Source organism: Trachinotus anak, unplaced genomic scaffold, assembly GCF_046630095.1.
Source record: "Trachinotus anak isolate AG129_WGS33_773 ecotype Australia unplaced genomic scaffold, CSIRO_AGI_Tana_v1 ptg000004l, whole genome shotgun sequence".
Taxonomy (NCBI): domain Eukaryota; kingdom Metazoa; phylum Chordata; class Actinopteri; order Carangiformes; family Carangidae; genus Trachinotus; species Trachinotus anak.
In genome coordinates, this window is record NW_027273855.1 from 2,042,676 (window position 1) to 2,068,167 (window position 25,492).

General features: G+C 41.4%; 1 protein-coding gene across 2 annotated transcripts in view; it reads left to right on the forward strand.

Annotated features, from left to right (window-relative positions):
* Positions 1-23,273: 23,273 nt before the first annotated feature.
* Positions 23,274-25,492, forward strand: part of sema3bl (sema domain, immunoglobulin domain (Ig), short basic domain, secreted, (semaphorin) 3bl) — a 67,294-nt gene continuing 65,075 nt past the window's right edge. The window contains exon 1 of one of the 2 annotated variants that reach the window (XM_071475205.1): positions 23,274-23,660. In XM_071475205.1, the coding sequence (XP_071331306.1) occupies positions 23,555-23,660 (106 nt within the window). In that variant the 5' untranslated portion in view covers positions 23,274-23,554. The remainder of the gene's footprint in view (positions 23,661-25,492) is intronic. The other variant, XM_071475206.1, reaches the window with a different exon arrangement.

Below are 25,492 nucleotides of genomic sequence, written 5' to 3' on the forward strand. Positions count from 1 at the left end.
TCTCATCGTGGTCATTAATTTTTATTTAATCTTAAAAATTTTGTGTCATTTTGACACATTTTGTGTCTCTTTGTGGTCACTTTGTGTCACATCATGCATATCATATTTTTCATTTTTATTTTATGTTTCTAAATCCACAGTGAATGTTTTCTGAGATACAACAAACTGCACTAAGAAATTTGGCCTTTTGTCCACTACTGCTCCAAATGACCACACAGAGCTCCAGTTGAGTCTCTAACTGTATTTTTGTCTGTTTACTACAAATTACAATTTCCTAACAGCTAACGAAACCGTGCAGCTGTTTTCATTTAAACTGCATTACCAAACGACAATAATGTGATATTAGCATGAATCAATGATGATTTTATGTTCGCTGGATTGTGCAACTCTGGCAAGCTTCGTATGCCTTCTGATTCAGTGGTTCCCAACCTGCGAGTTGGGGCCCAACAGTGGGCCGACAAATCCTTTGCAAAATCTGGGGAAAAATGTATTTATAAAACTCAATAAAAATATAAATATGTTTTAAAATATTTTCAATGAAATTATCTTTATAAATGTTAAAAAAATATTTTCTTTGTTTTTTTTCTCCCAGTCAAACAAAAAAGAAAAACTGAGTGTCCCCTGTTTTCAGTTCAGTCCTGAATGTTGAACCATATTCATTAAAATAAAAAGTGCTCTCAGAAGGCATTACATGGCCTCCATGCTGTTACAGGGGTCGAATGTGGGCCGCCAACCTTTTTGAGATTTTCAAGTGGGCCATGAGTTGGAAAAGGTTGGGAACCACTGTGGTAATTGATTGGACTAATGGAAACCAATGGCAACCAGAAGCAGGAAAATATCCAAAACTGTAGATGATTTGAAAACTAGCAGCAAAAAACTAAAGTGTGCACGAGCTGTAGTTTAAGGGTTAGCATTTGCAAACCTACTGGTAAGTTCAGTATAAGATAAGATGACAATAACTTGTAAAAGTCCAATTCTAACCCTAACTCTAACTGCCCCCCCTTCTTTTCACTGCTCCATATGAACATCACACCACCTCTAAGCAAAGTCACTAATGCAGAATAGATGTATATAATCATAATCTGGAGCAGACGTGTTTCCCTGTGGGCTGTGATGGTTGTGCATGTGGAGAGTGCTTTGTATCATATGTTTGATGTGTGTGTTTGTGTGAACGTGAACTTCAGCTCCCCAGCGTTCACTTCATCACATGAGCTTCTAAAGGGGATTAAATAGGTTCATTCACAAGAAGAAAAACTTCAGCGTCGGGGCTGTGAGTTCTGTTTTCCACACTATAAAAGCCAGACTTCAAGGTGAGGTGGTGGCGGGGGGTGGGGGGTTGGGGAGGACGTGGGCTGTGAGGGATTAAAGGGGCGGTGTGTGCTTCATCAGGAGTGGCAGTATCAGAAGAAGTGTCAGAACCGCAGAGAAAACAAACCCATATTTATACAGTTCAAACCTGCCATTAAAAAACACATTTGTGTTTATGTGGCTAAAGCTGCTCATTAAATCACACATTCATGTTTCGATGGGTAAAACCATCGTCATTAAATATAACACTGGAGCTTATTCTGTTAAAACCAGTCATTAAAACACATTCATGTGTGTTTATGGGAGTTTCAAACCACTAATTAAGCTTTGAAAGCCACTCGGTATCATGCCATCAAAAGGACGAGTTGGTTTTTGCTCCTGGTGTTTTTTCTTGCATAGTTTACATTGTAACTAGTTTTCAGTGACATTATTACCTTTCTACGGTGGCCCTGAGAGCTCAACACACTGCGAAACACTACACACTACAACTTAAGGAAACACATGGAAGTGTTTCCAGCAGACACAAAACAGTGCAACACCTGTGGCTCACCTGGCAGCGCACGTACCATGAAACTGTAGCGCCCGTGAGTTTGAGTCCCACCTGTGGCACTTGCATTATAATACATGTCCCATAACACATCCATGTGCATTTGTTCAATGCTTTTACCTTCAAAAGTCACAAATCACTGGACAAGTGCGTCCCAGCCTGGTCCATCACTTTTTTGTGACACCTGGAGTCACTGCTGTTGTGTTGTGAGTGTTTGCAGCACATGTGTTGTCAATCTGATGAAGATGTTTTCTGAATTTGTTTGTGTTTTATCTATTTGCATGTCCTTTCTTAAGTTGCAGTGCATTGAGCTCTCAGGGCCACCGTACCTTCCACTAAATACTAATCCAATGAGCTACAGTGTCAATCACTTCCAAATCGGAAAATGACAAAACCAGGATTATCTCAGTTTATCTTATTCTAGAGGGGGAGATGGAAATCAGTTACACCAGGTGCAGATGATGTATACACTTTATTCTATCCTGCAGAAGAGGCGCAACAGCAGGTGCATAGATTTCTTCAGGGTGGATAAGTAATCACATTAGTTTTTACACAATTATTAACCCATATTCTTTTTTCATTAAGAAACCCAGGTCTATTTCTTGTCCATCATTTTAAGAAAAAAAACAGCAGCAGGAAGACGACTGAAAAGTTACTTTGCTTGATTTACTGTATCATGGTGCACATGACATCCTGTCAAACTCTGGTGGAGAAAATTTCTGAGTTAGAAACTCTGAGGAGTAGGTGACTCTGCACTGCAGCAGAAATCTGAAACTTAGTCTGAAGTTAAGGGAGACGATTGAGGCAATGACTGATAATAAACCACACAGGGTAAGAGTCTGAGATTTTTAGTATTCATCCCACTGTGTTACCAGTCTGCTCAGCGGGGATAGAGACGTGTCAACTTTGAAGTTTTACCTCAAGCTTAAGCTTTAATTTCAACCCCAAAGTTTATCTTTTATATAAATATATATTTAACCACATGTAGAGTCATTAGAAATGTTTGAGAGGGCGAAGAGAGTGAACACTTGAACAGCAGCATTGCCACTAACAGTATTTCTATGTGACTTGGAAAGCAGGAAAAAAAAATCTGACTTCATGCATCTGGTTTTATACATCCCACCACTTTTCCAGTATTTCCTTCTGCTACATTTTACTCTAATTTTCCTCATTTCCTTACCTGGAAATCTATCATCCTCTCGTTCCTCTCTCTATCTTTTTCTATCTCATGTCTCAATTCTCAGTTTTTACCTCCTTCACCTTCTTTCCTGTTCCTCAGCTCTGCCACACCTCTCAGCCCTTTCTTTACCTAATGCCATAAACCTTGTGACCTACAGGTCTCTCAGGTGTAGTGAGAGGTGCAGTAAAGTTTGAGAAGTGTGTGTGTGTGTGTGTGTGTGTGTGTGTGTGTGTGTGTGTGTGTGTGTGTGTGTGTGTTTGTGTGTGTGAGAATGAGTGAGAGAGAAAGAAAGTGAAGTGGTGATATGGAAAAGGTAATTGGACCAGACACCGATTGTAAATCACTGAGGGTTTAGGCTCTCATAATGGGAGAGTAGTTCTTTTTTACAGTCTCAAGTTCAGTACACACACACACACACACACACACACACACACACACACACACACACACACACACACACTCACACACACACACACACACACACACAAACACACACTCACACACTGGTGTAATATATCTGATTAGTAACATGTGGAGGGAATCATTAGTTCAGATGATCAGGGGAGACAAATAGATCAGAGATGAAGAAAAGAAAAAGTAGATGTGACAACTTCAGATATAAAAACCTCTTTCACAGAAGTAGGAGAGATTATTATCATATATATTATATAGAATTACAGACCAGTTTCCTGATTGGCTATGGATATATTTTATGCATGTGACAATTTAAAAGTAACAATATGAGGAAAAAGAGGAGTAACATGAAATTCTGTAAAGACGCTGGCGAAACAGAAAAAAGACAAACTGATGAAGATAATATAAGATAATAGTACACAAACACACAAATATACATACAGCAGTGTGTGTGTAGGGTGGAGGGGTGGGGGTTACTTTATCATGTCCCAGTTCAGAGTAGGGACAGCAGAGGACACAAAGGATTTTTATACCCATTTTTCCTGGCAAGTGGGACCGTTCTGGTGACGGATTGGTTATATAAGTGTAGAAGTTGCATGTGTGTTGTGCTGGCCTGGTTCCCCACCATGAGTAAGTTTGTTTCTGTGTCTGAGAGGTTTCCATACCAGGACACGATGTTAAGAGTGAGAACACAAACCAAAAAAAAAAAAAAATGAAGGCAAGAAATGAATGAAAGAAATCAAAAAGCTTTTCAATCCAAAGTCACAAAAAGGATAAAATGAGCAGTTATAAACTTCCACCATGAACACTTTCTTTCATCAATCCCTCTGCCTGCAACTCATGTGGAGAAGTGCAGATTTATATGCACAGTAAATGATCTTTATGTGTGTGATGTGAAATGGACAGTGCTTTCACAAAGATGTGTGTGTGTATCCAGACGGAGCTGGTGGATGTCAGACAGAGGAGAGGAATACACTGAGACAGACTAATAAGAATAGAAAAAAGAAAAGAGGGGAGATAAAAGGGAGAAGGGAGGAAGGAAGGAAATACTGAGGACAGTGAGAGCTAGCTGTGATGAAAGGAGAGGAGGGAAGCAGGAGATGAATGGGGTCACAGAGAGGCTGGTGGTGACAAAGACAGAAAGAAAGATTGCTTCAGAAAATGAAAAGGACACAACAAGAGATAAGAAGATAAACTTTAGCCCCCAAAAGAGCTAATTACACCAGGACTGACATTAAGAGCAGAGAGAGTGTATCAGATGAGTGGAAAGTTAAAAGTGCAACATGTAATATGTGTAAAAGCCGACAATGATACAATTTGTAAGCCTTTTTGTCACACCAGTGGTGTAGCATCAGTTCCTCAAAATTAAGACTACATTTCCCTAAATGATTCATGGTCACATGTACGTCACTGTTTCTGTCATCTTCTTCTTCTCTGCTGAGAACGTTACATGTTACATCAGCTCTTTCCTGCTGCAGCCGTCTGCTGCTGCGAACACAATCTCAGGAAGTGGTCTGACAGAGGCCCACCAGCGTTCATGGATTGTCAATCAAAGCCCAAACTGGAAATTATGCACCTGAATAATACACTAGAGATGAAACGGTATAAGAATTTAATATCACGGTTGTCAGTTTTATTGGAGCATTGTTAAAATGTGCTGAAAGTGCTCACAAAATAATAACTTTCATGTTATAATAACAGTTGTATAATGTAAATCAGAAATAAATAATTAGCAGCACTTTCTGTTTGCATTTAAACATTAAAATAATAAAATTAGATCTGAGTCACAGATGAGGACAAGGAGCTAGTAACAGCGCTGGGTTTTCCTGCTGCGTGTCCACTCTGTTAACAAGGGAATAGCAGATGCATTATTAACATTTTTCTGCTGTAACGTCTTTCAGAGCACAGACACTGTAAACACACCTGTCACCTGCTCAGCAAAGTGCTGTTAAACCAGAAACACTGCAGCTACACTGATGAAAGAGTGTAGCTGCAGCCCTGAAATAAGTTTCAAAAACACACAATCACCGACGTGATCACCGATGTGATTGTGTGTTTCTCACACGGAGGCTCTGATGCTGACAGGAGCACAAAGCCAGGGATGAGACACAACAGGTGTATTTCATTCTGTTTCATTAGAAAAACCTGTTTAAACCCACTCATTCTGGGGTAAAGATGGTGTTGCTAGCTGATGTCATACGTCAACCATGGTTAGAGTGATAATTGAAACGTAGATGGTTCTACTAAACGCCTGGCACATTTACCATGATTTAGCAAGAAACCACTCCAGTATCTCTGGAATTATTTGGTCAAAATTCAAAGGTAAAAATTGCCTTTAATGTTATGGGGATTAGTCATAGCTACATCATGAACGTAGCAGCACAAAACCATAGAGAAAACCTCAATTGTACCACGGTTCAGTGACATGGTCACTGAGTGCATGACTGATTGGTTTCAGTTTATTTCCTCTGTTTCATTGCTTTCTACTGTTTCTTGCCGACGTTCTCTCTGGCACATAATCTGTAAATGTAACTGTCTTGGCTCACAGCCCCAGTGAACAGGTCTGACATGTTTTTGTTACAGTGGAGCTGTCAGAGAGTAGCTGCCAGCCTTCTGAAGCCATAAAAGTAAAGTTATACTGTATATACAGTGTGAGCTAGATGACGTACGTTCTGGCACGTCTCAATACGAGTTAAACAGATGTTGCTATTGAGGTGATTGTTATTTGGTTAATTGTTTTAATTGATGGGAACAAATCAGATCACTGTACTGATGGAAGTTGCATGCTAGAAGTACGCCAACATGCCAGAGTTAGCATTCAGCTGAAAGCACAGCTGAGCCAATGTAAAGCTCAGACAGACTCAGTCCTCAAACCACTGCTGGATACATCTCTGCTGGCAAATGTACCAACCTCAGTGTGAGTCACTGGTGTGTGGGTCTGTCAGATTAATAGAGTCCATGTCCATGGGTGAGGCTGCTGCCAGGAAAAGAGCAATCATGAGTTGCAAGTTTCTCAAAATAAGACGTACAGAATTTTTCTGAAATGTACGACTCTTTGAAAGTAAACTAACGGCGAATGTTCCACTTAGGCCTGTGTTGAACTTGGCCTTGTCTCATCCATCAGTGTCAAATAGGAGCATGAACACACTGCTGCGATCAGAGTCAAATGTGCTGCTTGTTGTTTAGTCAGAAATCTGCCAAACTGTGTTTTCCCTGGAGAATATTGCCAGCTGTGGGTAAGGGTCACCCCAGGTTCCACCACGGCTCGGCTGCAGATTTTCCCTCATTTATGAGGAGGTTTTTTTTGTATAGTTATTTGAGTATTTACATGTTGTAAACATAAACATGTCTTGGATCAGGGTGCTGTAGCTGAGTCTGCTGGTTGTGACTAGTGACCAGTGCCAAAACGCCCCAAAAAAAACACAAAAACAAAAAGGTCCAAACTTGGCTGGAAGCAGAAGTGACGACTTTGGGTTGAGCCACAATGAGCAGGGCTTTAGAAACTGTTCTCCTTTTTACTTTTCAGTGAAACTGTGATCTGCCAGGCAGAAACCATTGGGGGCTGTAATCGGGCTCCACCGGGCATGCTCCGTAGCATCCGCTGGCTCAGTCTGTTGACAAGGAAAGGTGGTGTCGGCTTTTAAGGGGAAAGGGAAGACTGAGGCGCTCGACTGAGCATCAGCGAAGCAGAAAGACTTTTATAAAAGTGCTGAGAACTGAGGAGAGTCACAGGAGGGTGGGAAAGTGAAACATGAAGAGATTAAATTTCTATTTCTTCATTAGATCACCATCAAGTCAAGTGTCCAAGTGTCCAAGCCAGTTGGACTTTTACTGCTCTGCTCTGCTTTTTATATTGTGCCAAACACTGAACAAACATCCTGCACATCTGATGGAGACATAAAAATTCAAAAAGATGATTCAGAAGGAGTAAGACAGGCATAATAATAATAATAATAATATGTATTTATAGAGGACTTTTAATACAAGAGATGTAGCTCAAAGTGCTTTACAATACAAAAAAGACAGTAGATGATAAAATGTGTAAATGAAAATAAAAGCAGGAACAAGTAAGAATTGTAAAACACAAAATAACTGATTAAAAGCCACATTAAATAAATATGAGTTCAGCTGTTTAAAAGTGTTCACAGAGCCTGTATCTCTTGTAGCTCCTGGCAGGGTGTTACATCATTTAGCGAGTGATTTTATGATTCTCTCATCAAAATTCGTCTTTGTTTTGAACGTTTTGAACTTTATGCATCTTTGTTTTACCACCACCTGTAGTAAAGCATATTGGGCAGCTTCATTCCTATGTGGCACATACAAGTAATTTAAGTTTCGTTCATCAGTTTTCTCAAACCACAAGTGGACGGTGTCAGGTTTTTACACCTCGCCTATTTGGTTTGGTTAAAACAAACTTGTTTGCATGGTCAGTCCGGTTCGTTTGGGCTTAGAAAACTATTGACCAGACCAAGACTGTTTGAAAACAGGGTCTCTGTCCTCTTCAAGCAGAGCCCAGGTCCCACAGTAGCAACTAGTTAGAATATTGTTGTACAAGTTGCATCAACCTGTTTCTTTATTCAGTTCATAACAGACTGATTTGAAGCCTACAGTAATAACACTAACAATGTCCATAACCTGTTATTTCCTCACGAGCTCTTTGTGGCACCACAGAACATTAATATGCACAGTGGAACAGTGCAGACACTGGATGTGTGGTGTGTGCGATGCAGCTTCTGTTGCTGATCTGCTGCGTCGCTGCCACTGCCACTTTGCAGGATACTTGAATGTTGGATTTCTCTTCATTTTTAATTAATTTAGGATTTATTTTTGACAGAAAATGCCTCTAAAACATCACTGTCTTCACATGCAGCTGCTGAAATCGTTAAAAAATATAGATCTTTTCTGTTCAGATTCAGCCTAGACATAGAGACTCTAGTGGGAGGTGTCAGTTTTGTGTAATATTGCTAGTATGATGTCACTATGACATCAACAGGAGGTGAGAAAAATAGGTGAGATGCTGAATTCCTTGATCACCTGACTGAGCCGTGACGCGAGAGATGTGAGTCTCAATCAGGCAGTGTGTTTACCCTAAACTGTTAACATGGGCGCTGAAATGAAAACCGTCGTACACACACACACACACACACACACACACACACACACACACGTGACGCATCCAGTGTGTCTCCGGCCTGATGGTGATGCAGAATGACATCATCAAAATCATCACCAATCAGTGACTTACCTGTCAGTCCTGCTTTTAAAACGTTCCCTCTTTATTTCTGCCCTGGTGTGACCCTGCTCTGATGAAAAGTCGTTGGAAGCTGTATTACTGTAATATTTCATCTGCTAACGGTGTTTGACGCTGCGTCTGTCATGTTTTCATCTGCTGATCTCCAACAATGACTCGAAACTTCCTCCACTTGCATGAGTAACAATTTTTGGGAGTTAAATCTGTCTGTAGCCTTGTAAAGAACTATTATAGTGAAGAGGGAAAAAAAACCTTAAACACACACCTGGTTACATTCCCACTGACACTGGCTGATATCAGGGTATTTCTTCACATTGGTTTTTATGTATAATGGTTTTAAATATTATTTTCTGTATCATTGGGTAACATCACGTCTGATCTACACTGGTTATTTTAAAGTTGTGTATAGAGTGATGATTTTTGCACATATTTCCCATTATATTTTTGTCTGAGACCCTCTATTTCCTCTATTCTCATTAAAGTCTTGTTTCTCTCTGTTATTACCTGCTGCTCTGGAGAATATTAATGTTTCATCTAATTTAAATAACTGGCTCCTTTTCTGAAATATGTGTGGATATAACTGTATGTAATTATGAGGAAGAATGAAAGAGGGGACGGATAAGGTGAACAAAAAGCTCATATCATTACACGTAAGAACATATGCAACCTACCCGCACACACACACACACACACACACACACACACACACACACACACACACACACACACACACACAGGGAGATTACAGAGCTATTAATCTCTGTGATGATGGAAATAGGTGTAGAATGTTTTCACCTTCTTTTATTTAAGGAGAAAGACGCGGAGATGAAAGAGTGAAAGACAACACACACACACACACACACACACACACACACACACACACACACACACTTCTTCCTCGCGTCTGAGCCGAAACACCAGTTAAGTTGTTTCACAGGCTTGGTGATTATTTTGATAAGCCCTAATGATGATGGATTGACTGAGATTTAATGGAAAGAAATTTTATGTCTCATAAATTTTAAGGTGGCACCTTGTTTTTCCTTGTTTCAGGGGTTTGAAAACCATTATGCAGTGAGGGTTATGCTACATTAAACAGGCCACCTTTAAAGCCTGGAGTCAGACCGCAGCAGGAGCAGGGCTGGAGTTTATCATCTGCAGCCAAAATGAGATATATGAAAAGAAATTTGGCTCCTTTTTTGTCTTAATTGAAAATGAAAAGTTTGATCTAAATTGAATGTTTTCTTTTGACAATATGCTCAGCGAGTTTAATTTAGTTGGCCAGGGAACCTCTGGCTGTGTGTAGTGTCTGAAGTGCGTGTTCACCAGTTGCAAGTTAAACTTTGAAAAATGCGATACGCAACCCGGAAAAATATTATTTCAGTCAATCCACTTTAGTTGTTAGTTTTGGAAATGTGACTTCCAGACTGCCGGAAAATACACTACAGGTTTGCATGTGACATCAGAGCTCCTTCACAACAGAGCCAGTGCTGGTAGCAAACAGTTTAATGGATGAAAGAATGAATTAACTTTATTTATACAGCATCTTTCATACACACAACACAGCTCAAAGTCCTTTATAATTTAACAGCAAAAAAAACAAAAAACAAAAACATATTAAAGGAAGGAAGAGGAAGTTTTTTTGCAGGCATGTGAAGCATCGTTAAAGGACAAATACCCCCACAGTTAAAAATAAAAGTCACAAAAGGGTTAAACAGCTGCAAGATTTGTTGATTCCTGTTGGTATTTGAGTAGAATAGTGACTTTTGAAGATGTTGCACTGCTGTTTAACCACTGTGGGACTGATGGAAATAAATACATTCTATTTTAAGTGATGCAGTATTGTTCATATTTTGTAAGGTTTTAATTTTCTTTATGACTATATTGACTATAATAATGGGGGAGTTTCAGTGTTAGTGTGAGTTTGATTTCACCTGGGCAGGTCTGCAGCCTGCTGCGTGCACCCTCGCTGAAAACCTTAGTGATAAACAGGTTTGGTTCAAAACCAAAGAGCCTGACTCAGGACGGATCAACAGAAGCAGTGAATCACAATGAAAATGCAAAATACCACACAAAAATACACAACTGTTGTAAAAAGGTTGTTTTTTTTAAACACTCGACACATTGTTATTTTGTCTTTTTTTGTTCTTGTGCAGTGTCTCAGTTCATTTTTTCAGTGAGCTCTTTAGTCAGTGTTAAAACTTTGTGAGGTTTGTTTTGCCTTTTGGGAGTGTGCAGACTGTTTATGTCTCTGTGTGTGTGTGTGTGTGTGTGTGTGTGTGTGTGTGTGTGTAAAACCTCTCTTGTACTTCTATTCCAGCGAGTGACCTGACCTTAACCACCGCAGCGACAGGTCGTGTCCAGACTCTCATCCTAACCTGAAGCTAAAGGTAATTTCAACTTTAACACTAAATATATCTTTACTCTGAGTTCAGAAAACTACAGCACAGGAGCACGTGCACACACCACGACCACCCATGTAATCTCTTAAAATTTACTAGAGCCAAACATTGACACACAGCATATCACTCAGCACCCATGATGCCGCAGTCACGCCCCCGCACACAAACACACACTCTGCTCTGACAGTGATGATGGATGGAGGGAATCAACAAATAAACATCTGGCACCGTGATCCAGGGTTCAAGAGGTTACAGACCAGTGTGTGTGTGTGTGTGTGTGTGTGTGTGTGTGTGTGTGTGTGTGTGTGTGTGTGTGTGTGTGTGTGTGTTAATGACACCATCACACTGATCAGCCACGTTAAGGGTTCGTGACCTCCAGCTCGGGGTCTTGACCTTGATGTGCTGTAGGAACCACACAACAATCATCACTGTGTCTTCACAGAGTGGACGCACACGACCAGGCTGTTAGTTTTACTTTAATGATTATTGTTGAAGTCTTCTCTGCTTCAGGAGACGCGAAACAGCGACGAATGACAGAGAAGAGCCACCGGCAGGAGAGTGTGAGGCAGCTGTGCAGACGTAGACAAAGATGTATTTTCCACTTGGTGCTGGATTTATCTGGAGAGTGACTGAGAGATCTGTGGGAGCTGTAAGACCATGCACGGAAAAGAAATCTCCCACAGCCCGAAAAGCTTTTTCTCCACAGACAGTCATTATAAACTGTGGACAAGACATCACAATCTGAAAAACTACAGTATTACCCTGTGTACTCTGCAAAGTCTATGAGGCAGACGAGCAGAGAAGAAGGGAACAACCATCAAGCCTCTGATACCTCCCACAGCAGTGTCTCCTGAAATAGTGCCCCTACAGTGGCAGGTGTACTGGACCTTGGTTGTCATGGTTACAATGATAAACATGTGGACTGTATCAAAAGCGACGTACCTACGTTTGTCACCATGGTTACTATAATAGTGGTCATATCTTGGTTAGGTTTAGGAAAAGATGGTGATTTGGGTTAAAATAAGTACTTCCTCAACATTAGACGATCTCTGTTGTCATGGTTACATTAATAACAATGAATGGATGGATCAGAATCAGAATCAGAATCAGAATCAGTTTTATTGCCACGTATGTTTTCACATACAAGGAATTTTTTCTGGTGATTGATGCAATTGATCAGCAACAGTGGGGCTCTCTAGCCTTGTTGATAAGGCTAATAGCAGATGGGAAGAAGCTATTTTTTTGTGGCAAGAGGTTTTGGTCCTGAAGGACCGCAGCCTCCTGCCAGAGGGGAGTGTCACAAAGAGTTTGTGTCCAGGGTGGGAGGAGTCAGCTACAATCTTCCCTGCACGCCTCAGAGTGCTTGAGGCGTACAGGTCCTGGAGGGATGGAAGATTGCAGCCAATCACCTTCTCAGCAGAGTGGATGATACGCTGCAGTCTGTTATTGTCCCTCTCCGTGGCAGCAGCGTACCAGATGGTGATGGAGGAGGTGAGGATGGACTCAATGATGGAGGTGTAGAAGTTCACCATCATAGTCCTTGGCAGGTTGAACTTCTTCAATTGCCTCAGGAAATACATCCTCTAATAATAGTAATAACATAAACTGCTACTTTCACATGGGAATCGAACACCGCTCTCCTGTGTCATATTCATCCATCCACCCCAATGTCCTCCTGACGTGGACTTTGTCGCTCTATAAACTACGTCACCACACTTTTCCCTTTGCTCCTGTCATCATTACTACAACCAACAAAACCTAACTATGGGTCATAATAACCTGCTGACAGACGACCTGTGGGCTTGTTTCTTACAGGACACTGATGCCCATGTGCACTGAAGTGCTGGGTGAGAAACTTTGAGGGGAATTAATCAGAAGCGTCTTGGAGTTGGATTTTTAACCATTTATGGGTGAAACAAAGAACGGTACCAGCCACACATGATAAAACTTCAGTGGAAAATCTAACAACAGCCAGTGGTGAAACTGCTCAAAAGAATCTTATCTGTTGTTTTCACTTACGTCACTGAGGGCAAAACAACCAGTCACACAGAAAATGACCCAGACTGTAATTTCTGCCTTTTAAGAAATTAAAAATGTGCCAAATCCAGAATTTATAGGATACCTTATCATGCTTCTCCATAATAGTGGACTTGTGTCTTCATAGTGCGCAAGCTCACCTGCCTGAAACAAAGGTGGAGGGGGAGGAAGGCCAATGCCAGGTCTGGGCTGAGATGTTCTGGACACACTGTGGGCAGTTGTTGACTCTTCCACAGAATTGTTGTTTGCCAGTTATTTCTGTACAGTATTAAAATGTTACTACATTAATAATTTCCCTGCAGCAATACAAGTAAGTTATTATGATCATGCATAATGCATGTGCATGTACAGTGCCCTGCAGGAATAGGAGTGTGCTGAGGAATGCTAGGTACGGGAAAACCTGTCCCAACAAACTGTTAAGGAAATTTATGATTGCATTTGTGTTGATAAGGTTGTCACTGGCAGTTTTTCTCCTCACAGGCTGTTTTATGCATTTGACTGGAAACCAACTGAGCGCTCGCTGCGGGGGAGAGGAGAGCAGAGAGAGGTGGATGATTTAGATGAGGGAGAGGAGGGTGAAGACAGGAGAGGTTGCTCAACAGGGATTTAACCCAGGATGAAACTATCTGTGTGTGTGAGTGTGTCTGTGTGTGTATATATTTATTCTTGTTTATATCCTTACAAGAACCAGGTTTCCTCACAGGGATAACAGGACATGCATTAAGTCAGAACCCTTCAGTAAGTGTGGAGAAGCATCCAGTGCAACAGGGAGGAGTCAGACTGAGGATTAAGGAAGTGACTGGACACTTGGAAACATTTGTGTGAGTTAGTGTGTTGATGTATGTGTGTAGGTGTTTGGCGGTAAATCAGTAAAGAAGATTTTCCTCTTTTTTGACTTGGCTTTGTTCCTCCCAGCACAGGTGTGGTGGGAGGAACAAGCCCAGTTGGTTTCTGGGAAAAACCTGGAGTAAATTATGAATTAAATAGAGCTATTATCTCTGAGAACTAAGATAGAGACGGTCCATGTGTTCAGTTTTGCTTTGTTGTATTTGAACAATGCAAAATTATTTGGGAACAAAGAAGGAAGCTTGCAACTTAGTGTCTGCCCGAAGTCTACAGCATAAAAGACTTTAACCCATGTTAAAAATCTCAGTGTAATCATGGATGGAGATCTTGGTTTCAGTGACCACATCAAAGCTTTAACTAAATCTGTGTTTTGGCATCTCAAAAACATAGCGAGGCTTTTGCAACGCTCTCCTCACTGGTTCAACAAATAAGACCATTCAACAGCTACAGCTCATTCAGATGCTGCTGCTGCTGCGCTTCTGACTAAAACTAGAGCATATTTCTCTTGTTTAAGGTTTGTGCACTGGCTTTCAGTCAGACAGTTGAATTCAAAGTTTTACTTATTGTCTCCAAGTCACTTAATGGTCTGGGACCTAAACATATCTCTGAAATGTTGAATGTATATGAGCCTAACTGGTCTTTAAGATCTGCAGGAGCTGCTCGGTTAGTGGAGCCTGGAGCCACTGTGCTGCTCACAGCTGGAAAAAGCTCACGATGGATCAAATCAAATCTGCCCAAACTGTAACTGGCTTTAAAAAGAAGCTAAAGACTGCTCTGTTCTCCTCTGCCTTCATTCAATCTTTTAATCTTACTCTTTTACTGGATATTATCAGTTTTATAATCTGTGTTTTTAAACTGTTTTTTTATTATGCTTTTTACTTCTTACTTCTTTTATTTTCTGTTAAGCACACTGAACGACCTCTGTGTTTGATAATGTGCCACACAAATAAATTTGCTAGTGTGGAGAAACAATTCAAAAACCAACAAGAAGTACACAATGATGACAATATAGGGCATCAACAAGAGTGGAGGAAAAAAAAAAAAGATTTAATCTTAAATTCATTTTGTCACACAAATATTCTGTTTGATGTCTTACGTTTTAATTTATCTTTGCCCTTTGAAGTGGCGTCCACTAGAAAATGTTTGAGTCACAGCTGCACAGGATTTTTCAGACATTTATTCTCAGATGTGAAGAAACTGTATGACTGCAGCAATCACATCACACACGCAGGGGGAACTTCTGTGGTGACCTCACCCACATTCAGGCTTTTCCAGGAAAAAAATAGGTTGGAAAAAAATGCAATTACATCCTTTCATATTTTTTTGAGATTTGTATTTCATTGACTCACTTTTTATGGATTGAGATCAAACAGAGCAAAAACAACATTAAAGAGAGTAAAAAAAAGAAGTGTTTATTATTGAGTGGTCAATCAAATTCAAATGTAAAAGATGTTCTGCAGATGAAACTACTGATGACAGTCATAACAGCCACATAAAATTTTATGCCAGCGAACTTTTTGGATCAAAAAGTCAAAAAGTCATTATAGTAAAAAAACATCTCAATCCTCCCGGCTGCAAATATGTCGAGTCTGAGCAGAACAAGGAGCTTTAAATGACTTTAAATGACTTCCTCATGCAGCTGCACAGCTTTGTCTCTGTATAATGGACGTCCCCATGTGGTCTCTCCACTGCGTCAGCTGTGTTTTCTCCTGGTCTGGGAGTGTTTAGTGTCCAGTGGTCAGTGGCTGGGTCACAGCTTAATCAGGACAGGCAGGAGCCCTGTGTGTGTGTGTGTGTGTGTGTGTGTGTGTGTGTGTGTGTGTGTGTGTGTGTGTGTGAGTTCACTGCTAAGGTCAGGCTCTAATCAGTCTAAATTGAGAGTTGGGGCACATGAAAGTCCTTTAGGGGGCTGCATGGTGTGTGTGTGTGCATGTGTGCGTGTGTGCGTGCGTGTGTGTGTGTATGTGTGTGTACACCTTTATTCACCCCCTCAATCCCTCTTATCCTTCTTTCCTTTCCTCTGTCATTGTCTCCTTGTTGTTTTCCTCCTTACCTTTCCTCTTCTTTACTACCCTCACTTGTTCCCTCCTTTGTCGTTCACCTTACTCTCTACCTTCTTCATAAATTATTCATCTTTCTGTTCTCTTCCTCCATTACCACCTCCCTCCTTCTTCTTTCTTTTTTCCTTTTTCTTCCCCTCCCTCATCCTTTCTTCCTCCTCATCCTCCTGCTCCTCCGTTCTCTCCCTTTTACCCCTTTTTCTTTCTGGATTTCTCATTTCTCTTTTTCTTCTTTTCTAATCCCTTCTCCTGTATTACGTCCTTTCTACTGTCTGTCTTTCTTTCCTTCCTTCCTCCCTTTTTCCATTTTCCTCCTCCCATCTTTCTTCTGCTTTAATAACTCATCCAGCAGAAGACAGTTTGTGTGTTGACCCGCTGAGAAATATTCTCTCTGGGGAATTTTATCTTCTCTCTTTTCTCTCCTTTCCTCTTCCTTCTTTTATACATCCAATTATCTTCTGTATATTAAATACACTGTCATTTCTTTTGCCATTGTAGATGTTAGATTCCAGCTCTGAAATTCCCAGTGGAGACAGGAGTTATTTTTAAGATGCAGCGCGTTAGCACAACATTCGCTAAATTGCAGCAAACAAGTACAAATGAGGGTGGAGTGTCATTAGTTCTGCAGATGTTTGGTCATAAACCAAAACACTGGACAATAAACTCAGATTCTCACCAAATGATGATGATGATGATGATGATGATGATGATGATGATGATGATGATGATGATGATGATGAAAACTCAGGGGATCATCAGAGTCATTTAGACTAAGGCAGTGGCAAACCATCATGTATTTATGGAGATATTTCACTCTGGTCCAAAACGGTGGACTAACCAAGTGACCAGCTGTCATTGGCATCCTTTAGCCTCACTGCGTTAGCATGGCTAAAAAGTTCAGGTTTACTAAATTATAATGCTTAGTAATAGTTGCAGCACATGAAGCATTAGGACAAAGCTCCAGTTCTCACCTTCTCCTGGAACTAGGTTCAGATTTCTGTCTGATTTCTACAACTTGGACGATATAGGAGAGAATTATTCCAGCTTGGGATTTCTTAAATTTCATGACCCATCCCTAACAGCATATAAAGATCTTGAAAAGCCAAATAACCCAATGAGGAAAGAGAGAGAGGCCGTTTCACCTACACACACGAGCGTTGGAAACATAAACCCTGCGAGGATATTAAAAGAGAATCACTGTTGGCTTGTTAGCGTTCCTGCTCCATCACGTCCAGATATCTGTCCACTCTGGTCCCACCAGCTGGCTCATTCAACGAACGCACAACTTTACAATTACAATGTCCAGCCTATGATTTTGATCAATGAAATTAGGAAAATAATGAAAGAAACACAAGTAACTGGTCTTTAAAAGTATCATTATCATCACAGATGCTTGGCCTAAGACATTCAGTGAAATACCACGAACAATACTGTTCGACGTTGCACTGCTGACAAAAAGCTCATCAAAGGAGTTAAAAAAAAAAAAGAAAGTTCTTCTCCAGGTTTTTTAAACTCTATAAAATAATGTTGTTAATATTTGTTTAACATGGTTTTCTCACATAAAAAGTGAGAAAAAGAAAAACTAGTTAGTTGGTTAGGACTGGAAGCTCAGCTACTCTCACTTCCTCATTGAAAAACCTGGATCAGGCCTTATGCCCCGCCCACCACCTGCTGGCTCCAGGGGTCCAGGTGAAAGAGCAGAGAGTATGAAGATGTTAAAGGAGGAAACATCAGAGAGACTCAGCCTCATGTTTGAGCCTCAGTCGGACCCAGACTCAGGTGAAGAGTCTGTTGAGACCAGAATCAGAGACTAGCAGACGGATCAGAACCATTAGTGTAGTTAGCATCTTTTATCTATTTATTTATGTTGTTTGTTAGGTTGTAACTAGCAGTGGCTGACACAGTGTTAGTGGCTGTGCTAATGCTAACTCTGGCTCTCTGTAATGACAAAGTCTCAGGTTTATTTAGCCCCGCCCCCCATGCTAACAGGTTGACAGGATTGGTTCCTCAGGTTCTATGATGTATGAATCCCTGGCTGTCTGAATCTGTTTGGTTCACTGCAGTTCAAGATGGACACAGTCATGGTGTTGACTGATTATTTCACTCATATGTCTTGTATCCTATAAAAGACATCATGTACACATGGTAACTTGATTTTCATTGGACGGGGTCTTTAACACAATTAAAACAACACAATTAAAACAAGAATAAGAGGACAGTCTGAGACTGTGGACAAACATGTAAGGTAATGTGGAAATTGGTTCAGTGTGCTCTCCTTCTCACAGACACAGCAGCTGTTGCAAAAGTATTTTTCTTAATTGATTTATTTTTTCAATCAGTGCAAAGTGTTCTGTGTTCAATTGCTGTTCATTTTTGCTACAGTTCCGATTTTGCAAGGCTTGCATGCAACTTGATCAAGTCAGCTGGCTTTTTGAAAAACATCTGACCTGAAACCTGAGGAAGAACCAAGCCATGTGGGGCCTTTTGTACATTCATTCTCATACTAATGAAAACATTGTGTTTATGTTTTAAGTAATGCAGCACACCTGTGGTCAATGTGCAGTGCGTGTTGCTTACATTTGGTCTGCTTTGAAAGTTGGCTAATGTTAGCGAGTGTTCACTAATGCTGTTTTGCTAAGGTTTGCTGTGTGGCAGATAAACTCTATGTTTCAGAGATTTTATCGCACAAGCAATGCAGGAACTAAACACACTGTAACACACATTATTGTTCCTTACAACGGGTCCCATTGCACTGGCTCCCACTCAGGTGACCTGCTGTGACACATCACTGTAGGAAAAGCACACGAGCCATTGTTTATATTAAAGTCAAAACCAATGCTTTTCCTATCACAGCGAGTCAAAATGTTTATTGTTTAAAAGGATTTATTTCAGGAACAGGCTCGAGAGAATATGGAAAATGTAGGGGAATTCAATTTTCTATAATCACTATTGGCAACCTCATTGGCTGCTGTTCAGTTAAAGTGATGTAGGCTCACTTTAAATATGTAATTTGAGAGTTCTTCATGGTAACAATTGCTGTTATGCCAATGTCCAGCGAAAGGCACAAAAGTCCCGGCACGCTCTCTGAATGACAGGTTCACAGAGAGGTGTCACATCTGACTGTTAATTCTGGACCCAAAGGCAGGATCGTAACTGGATTTAATGGAAAGTGAGACTGAGAAAGGGAGAAGCTTGAATTGGGGAAGGGGAGCACAGGAGGGTTGAGTGGCAACGGAGGTCTAGTGATGATGAAAACAGGGGAGGAATTGAGGGCTTATGGCGTGAAGGAGCTGATCCTAAACTTGAGAGGGAATTGGGATGGGAAGAAGCTGATGTATGAAAAGTGGAGGATGATGCAGGCAGCGGCTTTGGGTGGAGGAGGGTTATGGGTCTGACTCTGGCTTCCGCTGTGGTTGCAGAACAATCTGGCGATGAGCACAGAAAAGACCGGAGTATTTGCACTGTGGCTGATGAGGTAATGGCATGCAGGTGTGGTACTTTCCAGAGCCAGGTAGGGGAAGCCGCACCCACAGCACCTACACACGAATCCAGACAAACCAGGGGGTGGAGACGCAAGGGAACACAGGGGAAGCACAGAGAGTCACACTTCCCACAACTGGGAAGGAACTGACTCACAGAGGAACCTTGACAAAAGCGCCAGTAAAAACCTTGTGATTTCCCTACGGTCCACTGTCTCACCGGGATCTGCCCCAGTATATCCAATGGCCAGTACAACACTGTTCTTGAGTCACTTTGTTCTTTACTGTGTCTCTACTCATGTCAGCTCCGTTATCTGGGTTCCTCCTCTCACGGCTAAGAGAGATGAAACATTTATGAACCCTCAGGCACCTACACAAACACACCAGCTGTCTCCTCGTCTTGTGCCTCGAGATTCTTCTCCATCCACTATTTCTGTCCTGCCTCCCACATTGTGAATTCATGAACTTCTGCCCTGCCATTCCCAATCACCACTCAACAAGCAGCAGTCTGATTTGTCAAAGTGACGCAATGTCAAGATGCTGGTAAGTGGTCTTACATTTCATTTCCACTGACAGCTTGAAGAGCAGAACTCGGGCCCTGGAGGATTTCGTGAGGTGCAAAGAAGGTCCTCCACTCAAGACAGGACAATCCAATCAGACAAAGGGCTGCAGCTCTTAAACAGAGGGGATTCTGAGAAGTATCGCTCTCCTTTCAGAGTGAATTACATTGTTCAAGAGTTCGGATGGCGAGTTGTGGGATTTTTAAGAACAAGCAACATGTTTGAAACCTATATGAGTGTTGTCTGTGATTGGTAACGACACAGAGGAATTCACAGAGAGAATTAGAGGAGGGAAGAGTGAAACAGAGCACAGGAAATTCATTTTGTTTAATCAGCCCAGCTCCTCTTACATTGTTGTGGTTGAGGAGGTTTTCCCTCTCTCAGGTCATTTCCAGTTAGCAGTTCTTTTGACGAACGCAGGGAACACACGTTCACAAAGACGCTAAGGTGGCCGCAGTTTTACAAATGAATTCATTCAGCTCTTGAACGCTCACTCGGCCTGTGGCCTCTTCTGCTGCTTTCCCACGTCTGTGTGTCCTTCAGAAAGAGTCGCCATTTGGACAAGTGTTATCCAATCATCAGCCAGCTGAGAGCTCTTCACTACGACAACAACAACTTCAATCGCCAGCAGTCGCTAATTTGTGAAATCACTTGTCGTGTTGTTTGCTTGTGATAAAAACCTTCATGCTGGGGAATGTCCAGGTCGGGAGGCAGGTTCCTCCTCCCAAAGGTCTGGAGCATGACCACTGTAAGGAGCAGCCCTGTATTTCCATATGACAACAACAACTCTAAACCAAACCAAACTAAACCAAACCAAACCAAACCGAACCAAACATGCCCCATCTCCCCATGTATGTCACTGCACAATATGAAACTAACAGCTTCTTCTTATTATTATTATTTCTCATTTATATTTTGCCAGTTTTTTTATTGCTGAGTTGATGGGATTCTTGTCAAAATGCTGTTGTTTTTTTTTTGCTTTCTTTGTCTTTATCTTGCTTCACGAAAAAAACAAACAAAAATGAATAAATAAATAAAAACATTTTCATCTGTCTTTGGAATGCATCAGTATAACCAATATCACCTTTCTGCATTATAGATTACAATATAATTGTATTGCTGCAAACAACATTTATGTTGCTGTGCTGTCTTTGGAAATTATGTCTCAGGCCAAATTTCATTTTTTTCATCACAGTGTGCAAAAATTTGGTTTGGTTTATGCATGAATAATAATAATCAACCGACATCTTTGATTTTGAACATTTGGACTTGAATGCCGCATAATCAGTTATTTCTAATGAATTAACTTCTTTTCCAAGGATTGTAATGATTATTAAAAGCTTTTTAATAATTTAAAACACCATTTGCAGGATTAAATTAAATTAATGCCACATTAATGATAATAAGTAAGAGAAGAAAAACAACTCCACCACCAGCTTCTGGTCTCCATACAACCTTTCACATTTTATACCACTGTATCTGATTTCTGTTAGAAAGCTGTTATGTTGCTTTATGGCACAAAAAAAGAGCAAACACAGAAAACGTGGATAATATTTCAGGGTTTCTGGTGATTGAGCCAGAGAATGTCAGATGGAAAAACCCTTTCAAACATGTTTGTCCTCTAAAAGATACAAAAAAGCGAGTGCCTGAGGACAAGGACGAGTCTAGCAACATCTTTATTTCATCAGTAAGCAACGGTGTTTACTCGAAACATGATCTTAATTTCAAGAGGCACAAAACCACTGGAATGAGATGGAGGCTATGCATTGTCATCCTCCACAGGAATTTGACCATTTTCTTAGTGCTACATAAATGTTTAAATTACTTAATGTATCATTTTAAAGGCATTTGTCAATATATTCATCTTTACTTACTATCATATAGTGGAGGCTGATAAGAAAATTGGGATAGACCATAGCACAAAAACATTTCAGTCACAGTATAATTAAATATCTCTGTTATTCTCCAGAGAAAACATATATTTCCAATTGCATATTTGAGGTTTTGTTGACATAGCCTGCTTATCTAAAATATGGTCAAAATGTCCACTTTTATTTTACATATATACTTAAATAAGACATTAGGTAGCTTGTATGCCTTACTAACCAGGCTGGGAGTCTCCAAGATGCTAAGATCAAATTCATTGCAACCAAAATCTATTACAAAATATGCAAGGGCATCTAATAACTGTGGGCCTTGCCATGATGTGACAAAAGCGAAGAGTGGGAACCAAACCAATACTGTTGTGAGTCTTTGTGTCAGCCCACTGATCTGTCAGGACATGACAGGTTCTCAAAACCAGAATCAACAGGACAAAAAAAAAAAAGCCCTCAGCACAGCTACGTGACCCGCTTTCATCTCAAGCACCCAGCATTCCCACGAACACCTCCACACTCCTCTCCCTCCCCACTGTCCGCCTCTCAGCTCGTATCAAACATGTCCAGGAGCCTCCGCCCTGCTAGAAACAAGTGTTCCCAAAGAAACACTGACACCTTGAATGGCTCTCTCCCACCCTGCCGTGACCCCCGTGTTCACTTGAAGACTCACTTGTGAATAGATGCACATGGGAGGGTTGGTGAGTGTGTGTGTGTGTATGTGTGTGTGGGGGGTTATAAGATACCCCACAACTTAATTAAACTACTGAGCGCGTCCTAGTGGCGCTGAAGGGGTTAAGGAAGGCCAAGCATGCACAGGGCTCACAGCTGACAGACATGTAGAGATGAAGATGTTTGCTTTTGTTGTTTATTAGTTTTGCTCTATTCATTCATTCATTGTTCATGTCTTCAGTGTTTTTGTAATTTTGATAGACTTGGAATTTAGCCACACTGAGACATTTGAAATTCTCAGTTTGAGCTCATTTATCTGCAGTTCACCTTGAACCCATCAACACCTTCTAATTCTTTGTTGAGATTCTTCTCTGTATCAGTTTCTTGTTCTGAATTTAGTTTGGAGTCGAATATATTTTTTTATTGCAGCCTCTATGAAACCTTCTCAGCTACACTTTAAGTTGCTACATGCACTTTACTTCCGGATGATTTTGACACGGTGCCTGTGAATCATCTGTTTGGAGAGAGCTGTCTGCTGTGCGTAAAGGAGGGGCAGGTCACTTGAAGCTCTCTCTCTCTCCCTCTTTCTCTCTCTCTCTCTGCTGTAAAGGCGTGGTGTCTCTCTCTCTCTCTCTCCGCCTGAAACAGACTTGTGCTGGGGCAGCTCATGGCAGTGGAGTGAAGGAGCGGCAGCCTTCAGAGCGGAGTCCGTGAATCACCCGGGCGCAGCGGCAGTCGCTCCGTGGAGGAGACACCCAGCTGCTCGGTCGAAGACCCTTTTACGCGCCGGGGGAGGAACTACCTGAGATACTGGCATCGTGAGAGGAGGGGTCCAGCTTTTCCCTCCCTCTATATTCTCCTGGAATATTGAGTTTGATTGCTGAAATTATCAGATAAGAGCAGAATTATTATTAATTTTGAAGCAGAATGAAGGGATTTACATCTTTCTTCCACATGATTCTTGCTGCGCTGCTGGTCGCCTCCATCTCAGCGACCAAGTTAAATGTACCGCGGCTGAGGCTGTCATACAAAGGTAATTAAGTGATCAATTATCTATCTATCTATCTGTTGTCTTCCCTGATTTTCTTTTCATTTCCAACAAGTATCTGTTTTCCTCTGTGAATATTTGAACTTAACACCCTGAAGCTTTTAGGCTTATTTCCTTTTTTATTTGTGCATTCTTCTCCAACCACTCACTCTCTTCGCGGTGGTCTGAGCTGGAAGCGTGAAATCCGGCTCGATGTTTTGGCTTCTGTTTTGGGGGGGTTAACGTGTTCTGGGAGGCACGCAGAGCCCACGTTAATTTGCCTGGTGTCCAGCCAGAGGAGGTTCTGGCGGGGCTTCACCTGTCTGCGGTGCGATCATCTCATTGTAAAAGTTTATTAGCAGCGGCAACCGCAACGAAACGTCTCGGAGGGGTGTTCCATGATTAGGCCCAGTTATTGTCCTGCAGGGGTTGGATGTGTTCTGTTAAACAAGGTGCACTCCGGCCAAACTTTGATAATGACCTTTCATCTTCGAAAAGTAGTTTCCACCGTTTCACTCTGAATGAAACTGTGATTAAATAGATGTTTTGGCTGCTGGCTCGATTACAGGCTTTTTATTGTTCACAGTCTGAAGAGTAAATGAGGTGAAAGCGAAACATTTCCATGTTGGTGCCCTCTCTCCTCCTCTCTCCCTCTCTTACCTAAGCCCTGATGCTGGCCATGACTCACTCAGGTTTAATGATATCAAGGCACCAAAGGACTCCGTGCGTGTGCGTGTGCGTGTTTGAGTGCTGTTGACGGTGTTGTTGCCAGACTTTGCTCATTGTTTGGTCTCACTCTGCAATCATCATCAGCGATAGATATCACTCAGGATTTCCTCCCGTTCAGCTCCATGTTTTCGGGAGAAAAGTCACCGTCGGAGCTTACTGGTCTTCCTGTCGGCTGGGCTGGAAACTTGTCGGGAGAGATAGAGAGACTGATGGAGAAATCAGGGTGAACAATCACAAAGGGGATTTTTCAATACATGTTGAGGCTACAGGGCCACAGAAAAGCAGGCTACAGCAGACACAGGAGGAGCAGTGTGGAAATTTGTTTCTTGGTAACTGGTAATTGGTAGGATTTCTACCAGCCATTGCTTTTACAGCCTATATTTTACATTAGTTTTTGCCCAGCTAATAGTATGGAGTCTAAGGATGGACATCCCAGATAGCAGAATAAATCTGGCTCATATTTGGCCCACATGCTTGTTTTCTTCTGGCCCAGTATATGCCTAGTTCCACAGCCTGAATCTGGCCCAGATATGGCACAATATCAAGATGCAGACACAAATATCCAGTCAGTACAGCCGGACTCTGCCCGGATGTGAAAGTATATGGGCCCGACTCAGGCCAACAGCCCAGGCACATGTTGGACCAGAAGTTTCAATTTGCTTTCTGGCATGTACAGTATGTCCAGCATGATATTTCAGAAACCACAGGTCAGATCACAGAAGTTTACTTTCATGTTCCCCAGAGGATGATACTTGATGTTTGTGGTGTTCTTATGACCTTTTTTCTAGCGTTACCATTCGTCTGAAATGTTCCCAAGAAATATCAAAATCTAGAGGAAAAATTGTCAAGAAAGTTACTGAGCACATTCATGCTCCACAGAAGATAAACCGTTTCCTTTTTAACAGGCTGTGAGATTTTCTCTTGTTGCACCCACAAGCCAAAATATCAGTTTTGCACCATAATGGATAAATTGCCATGAAATTCATGCTGCCACGGGACTTAACCCGCTGTATTGGGTTGACCCTGTGACCCTGTGACCTTTCCTCTTGCCCCACTCACAGAGCTAATGTTGGAGGCTGAACAGCAGAATTGTTGGTATGTTGTTCAAA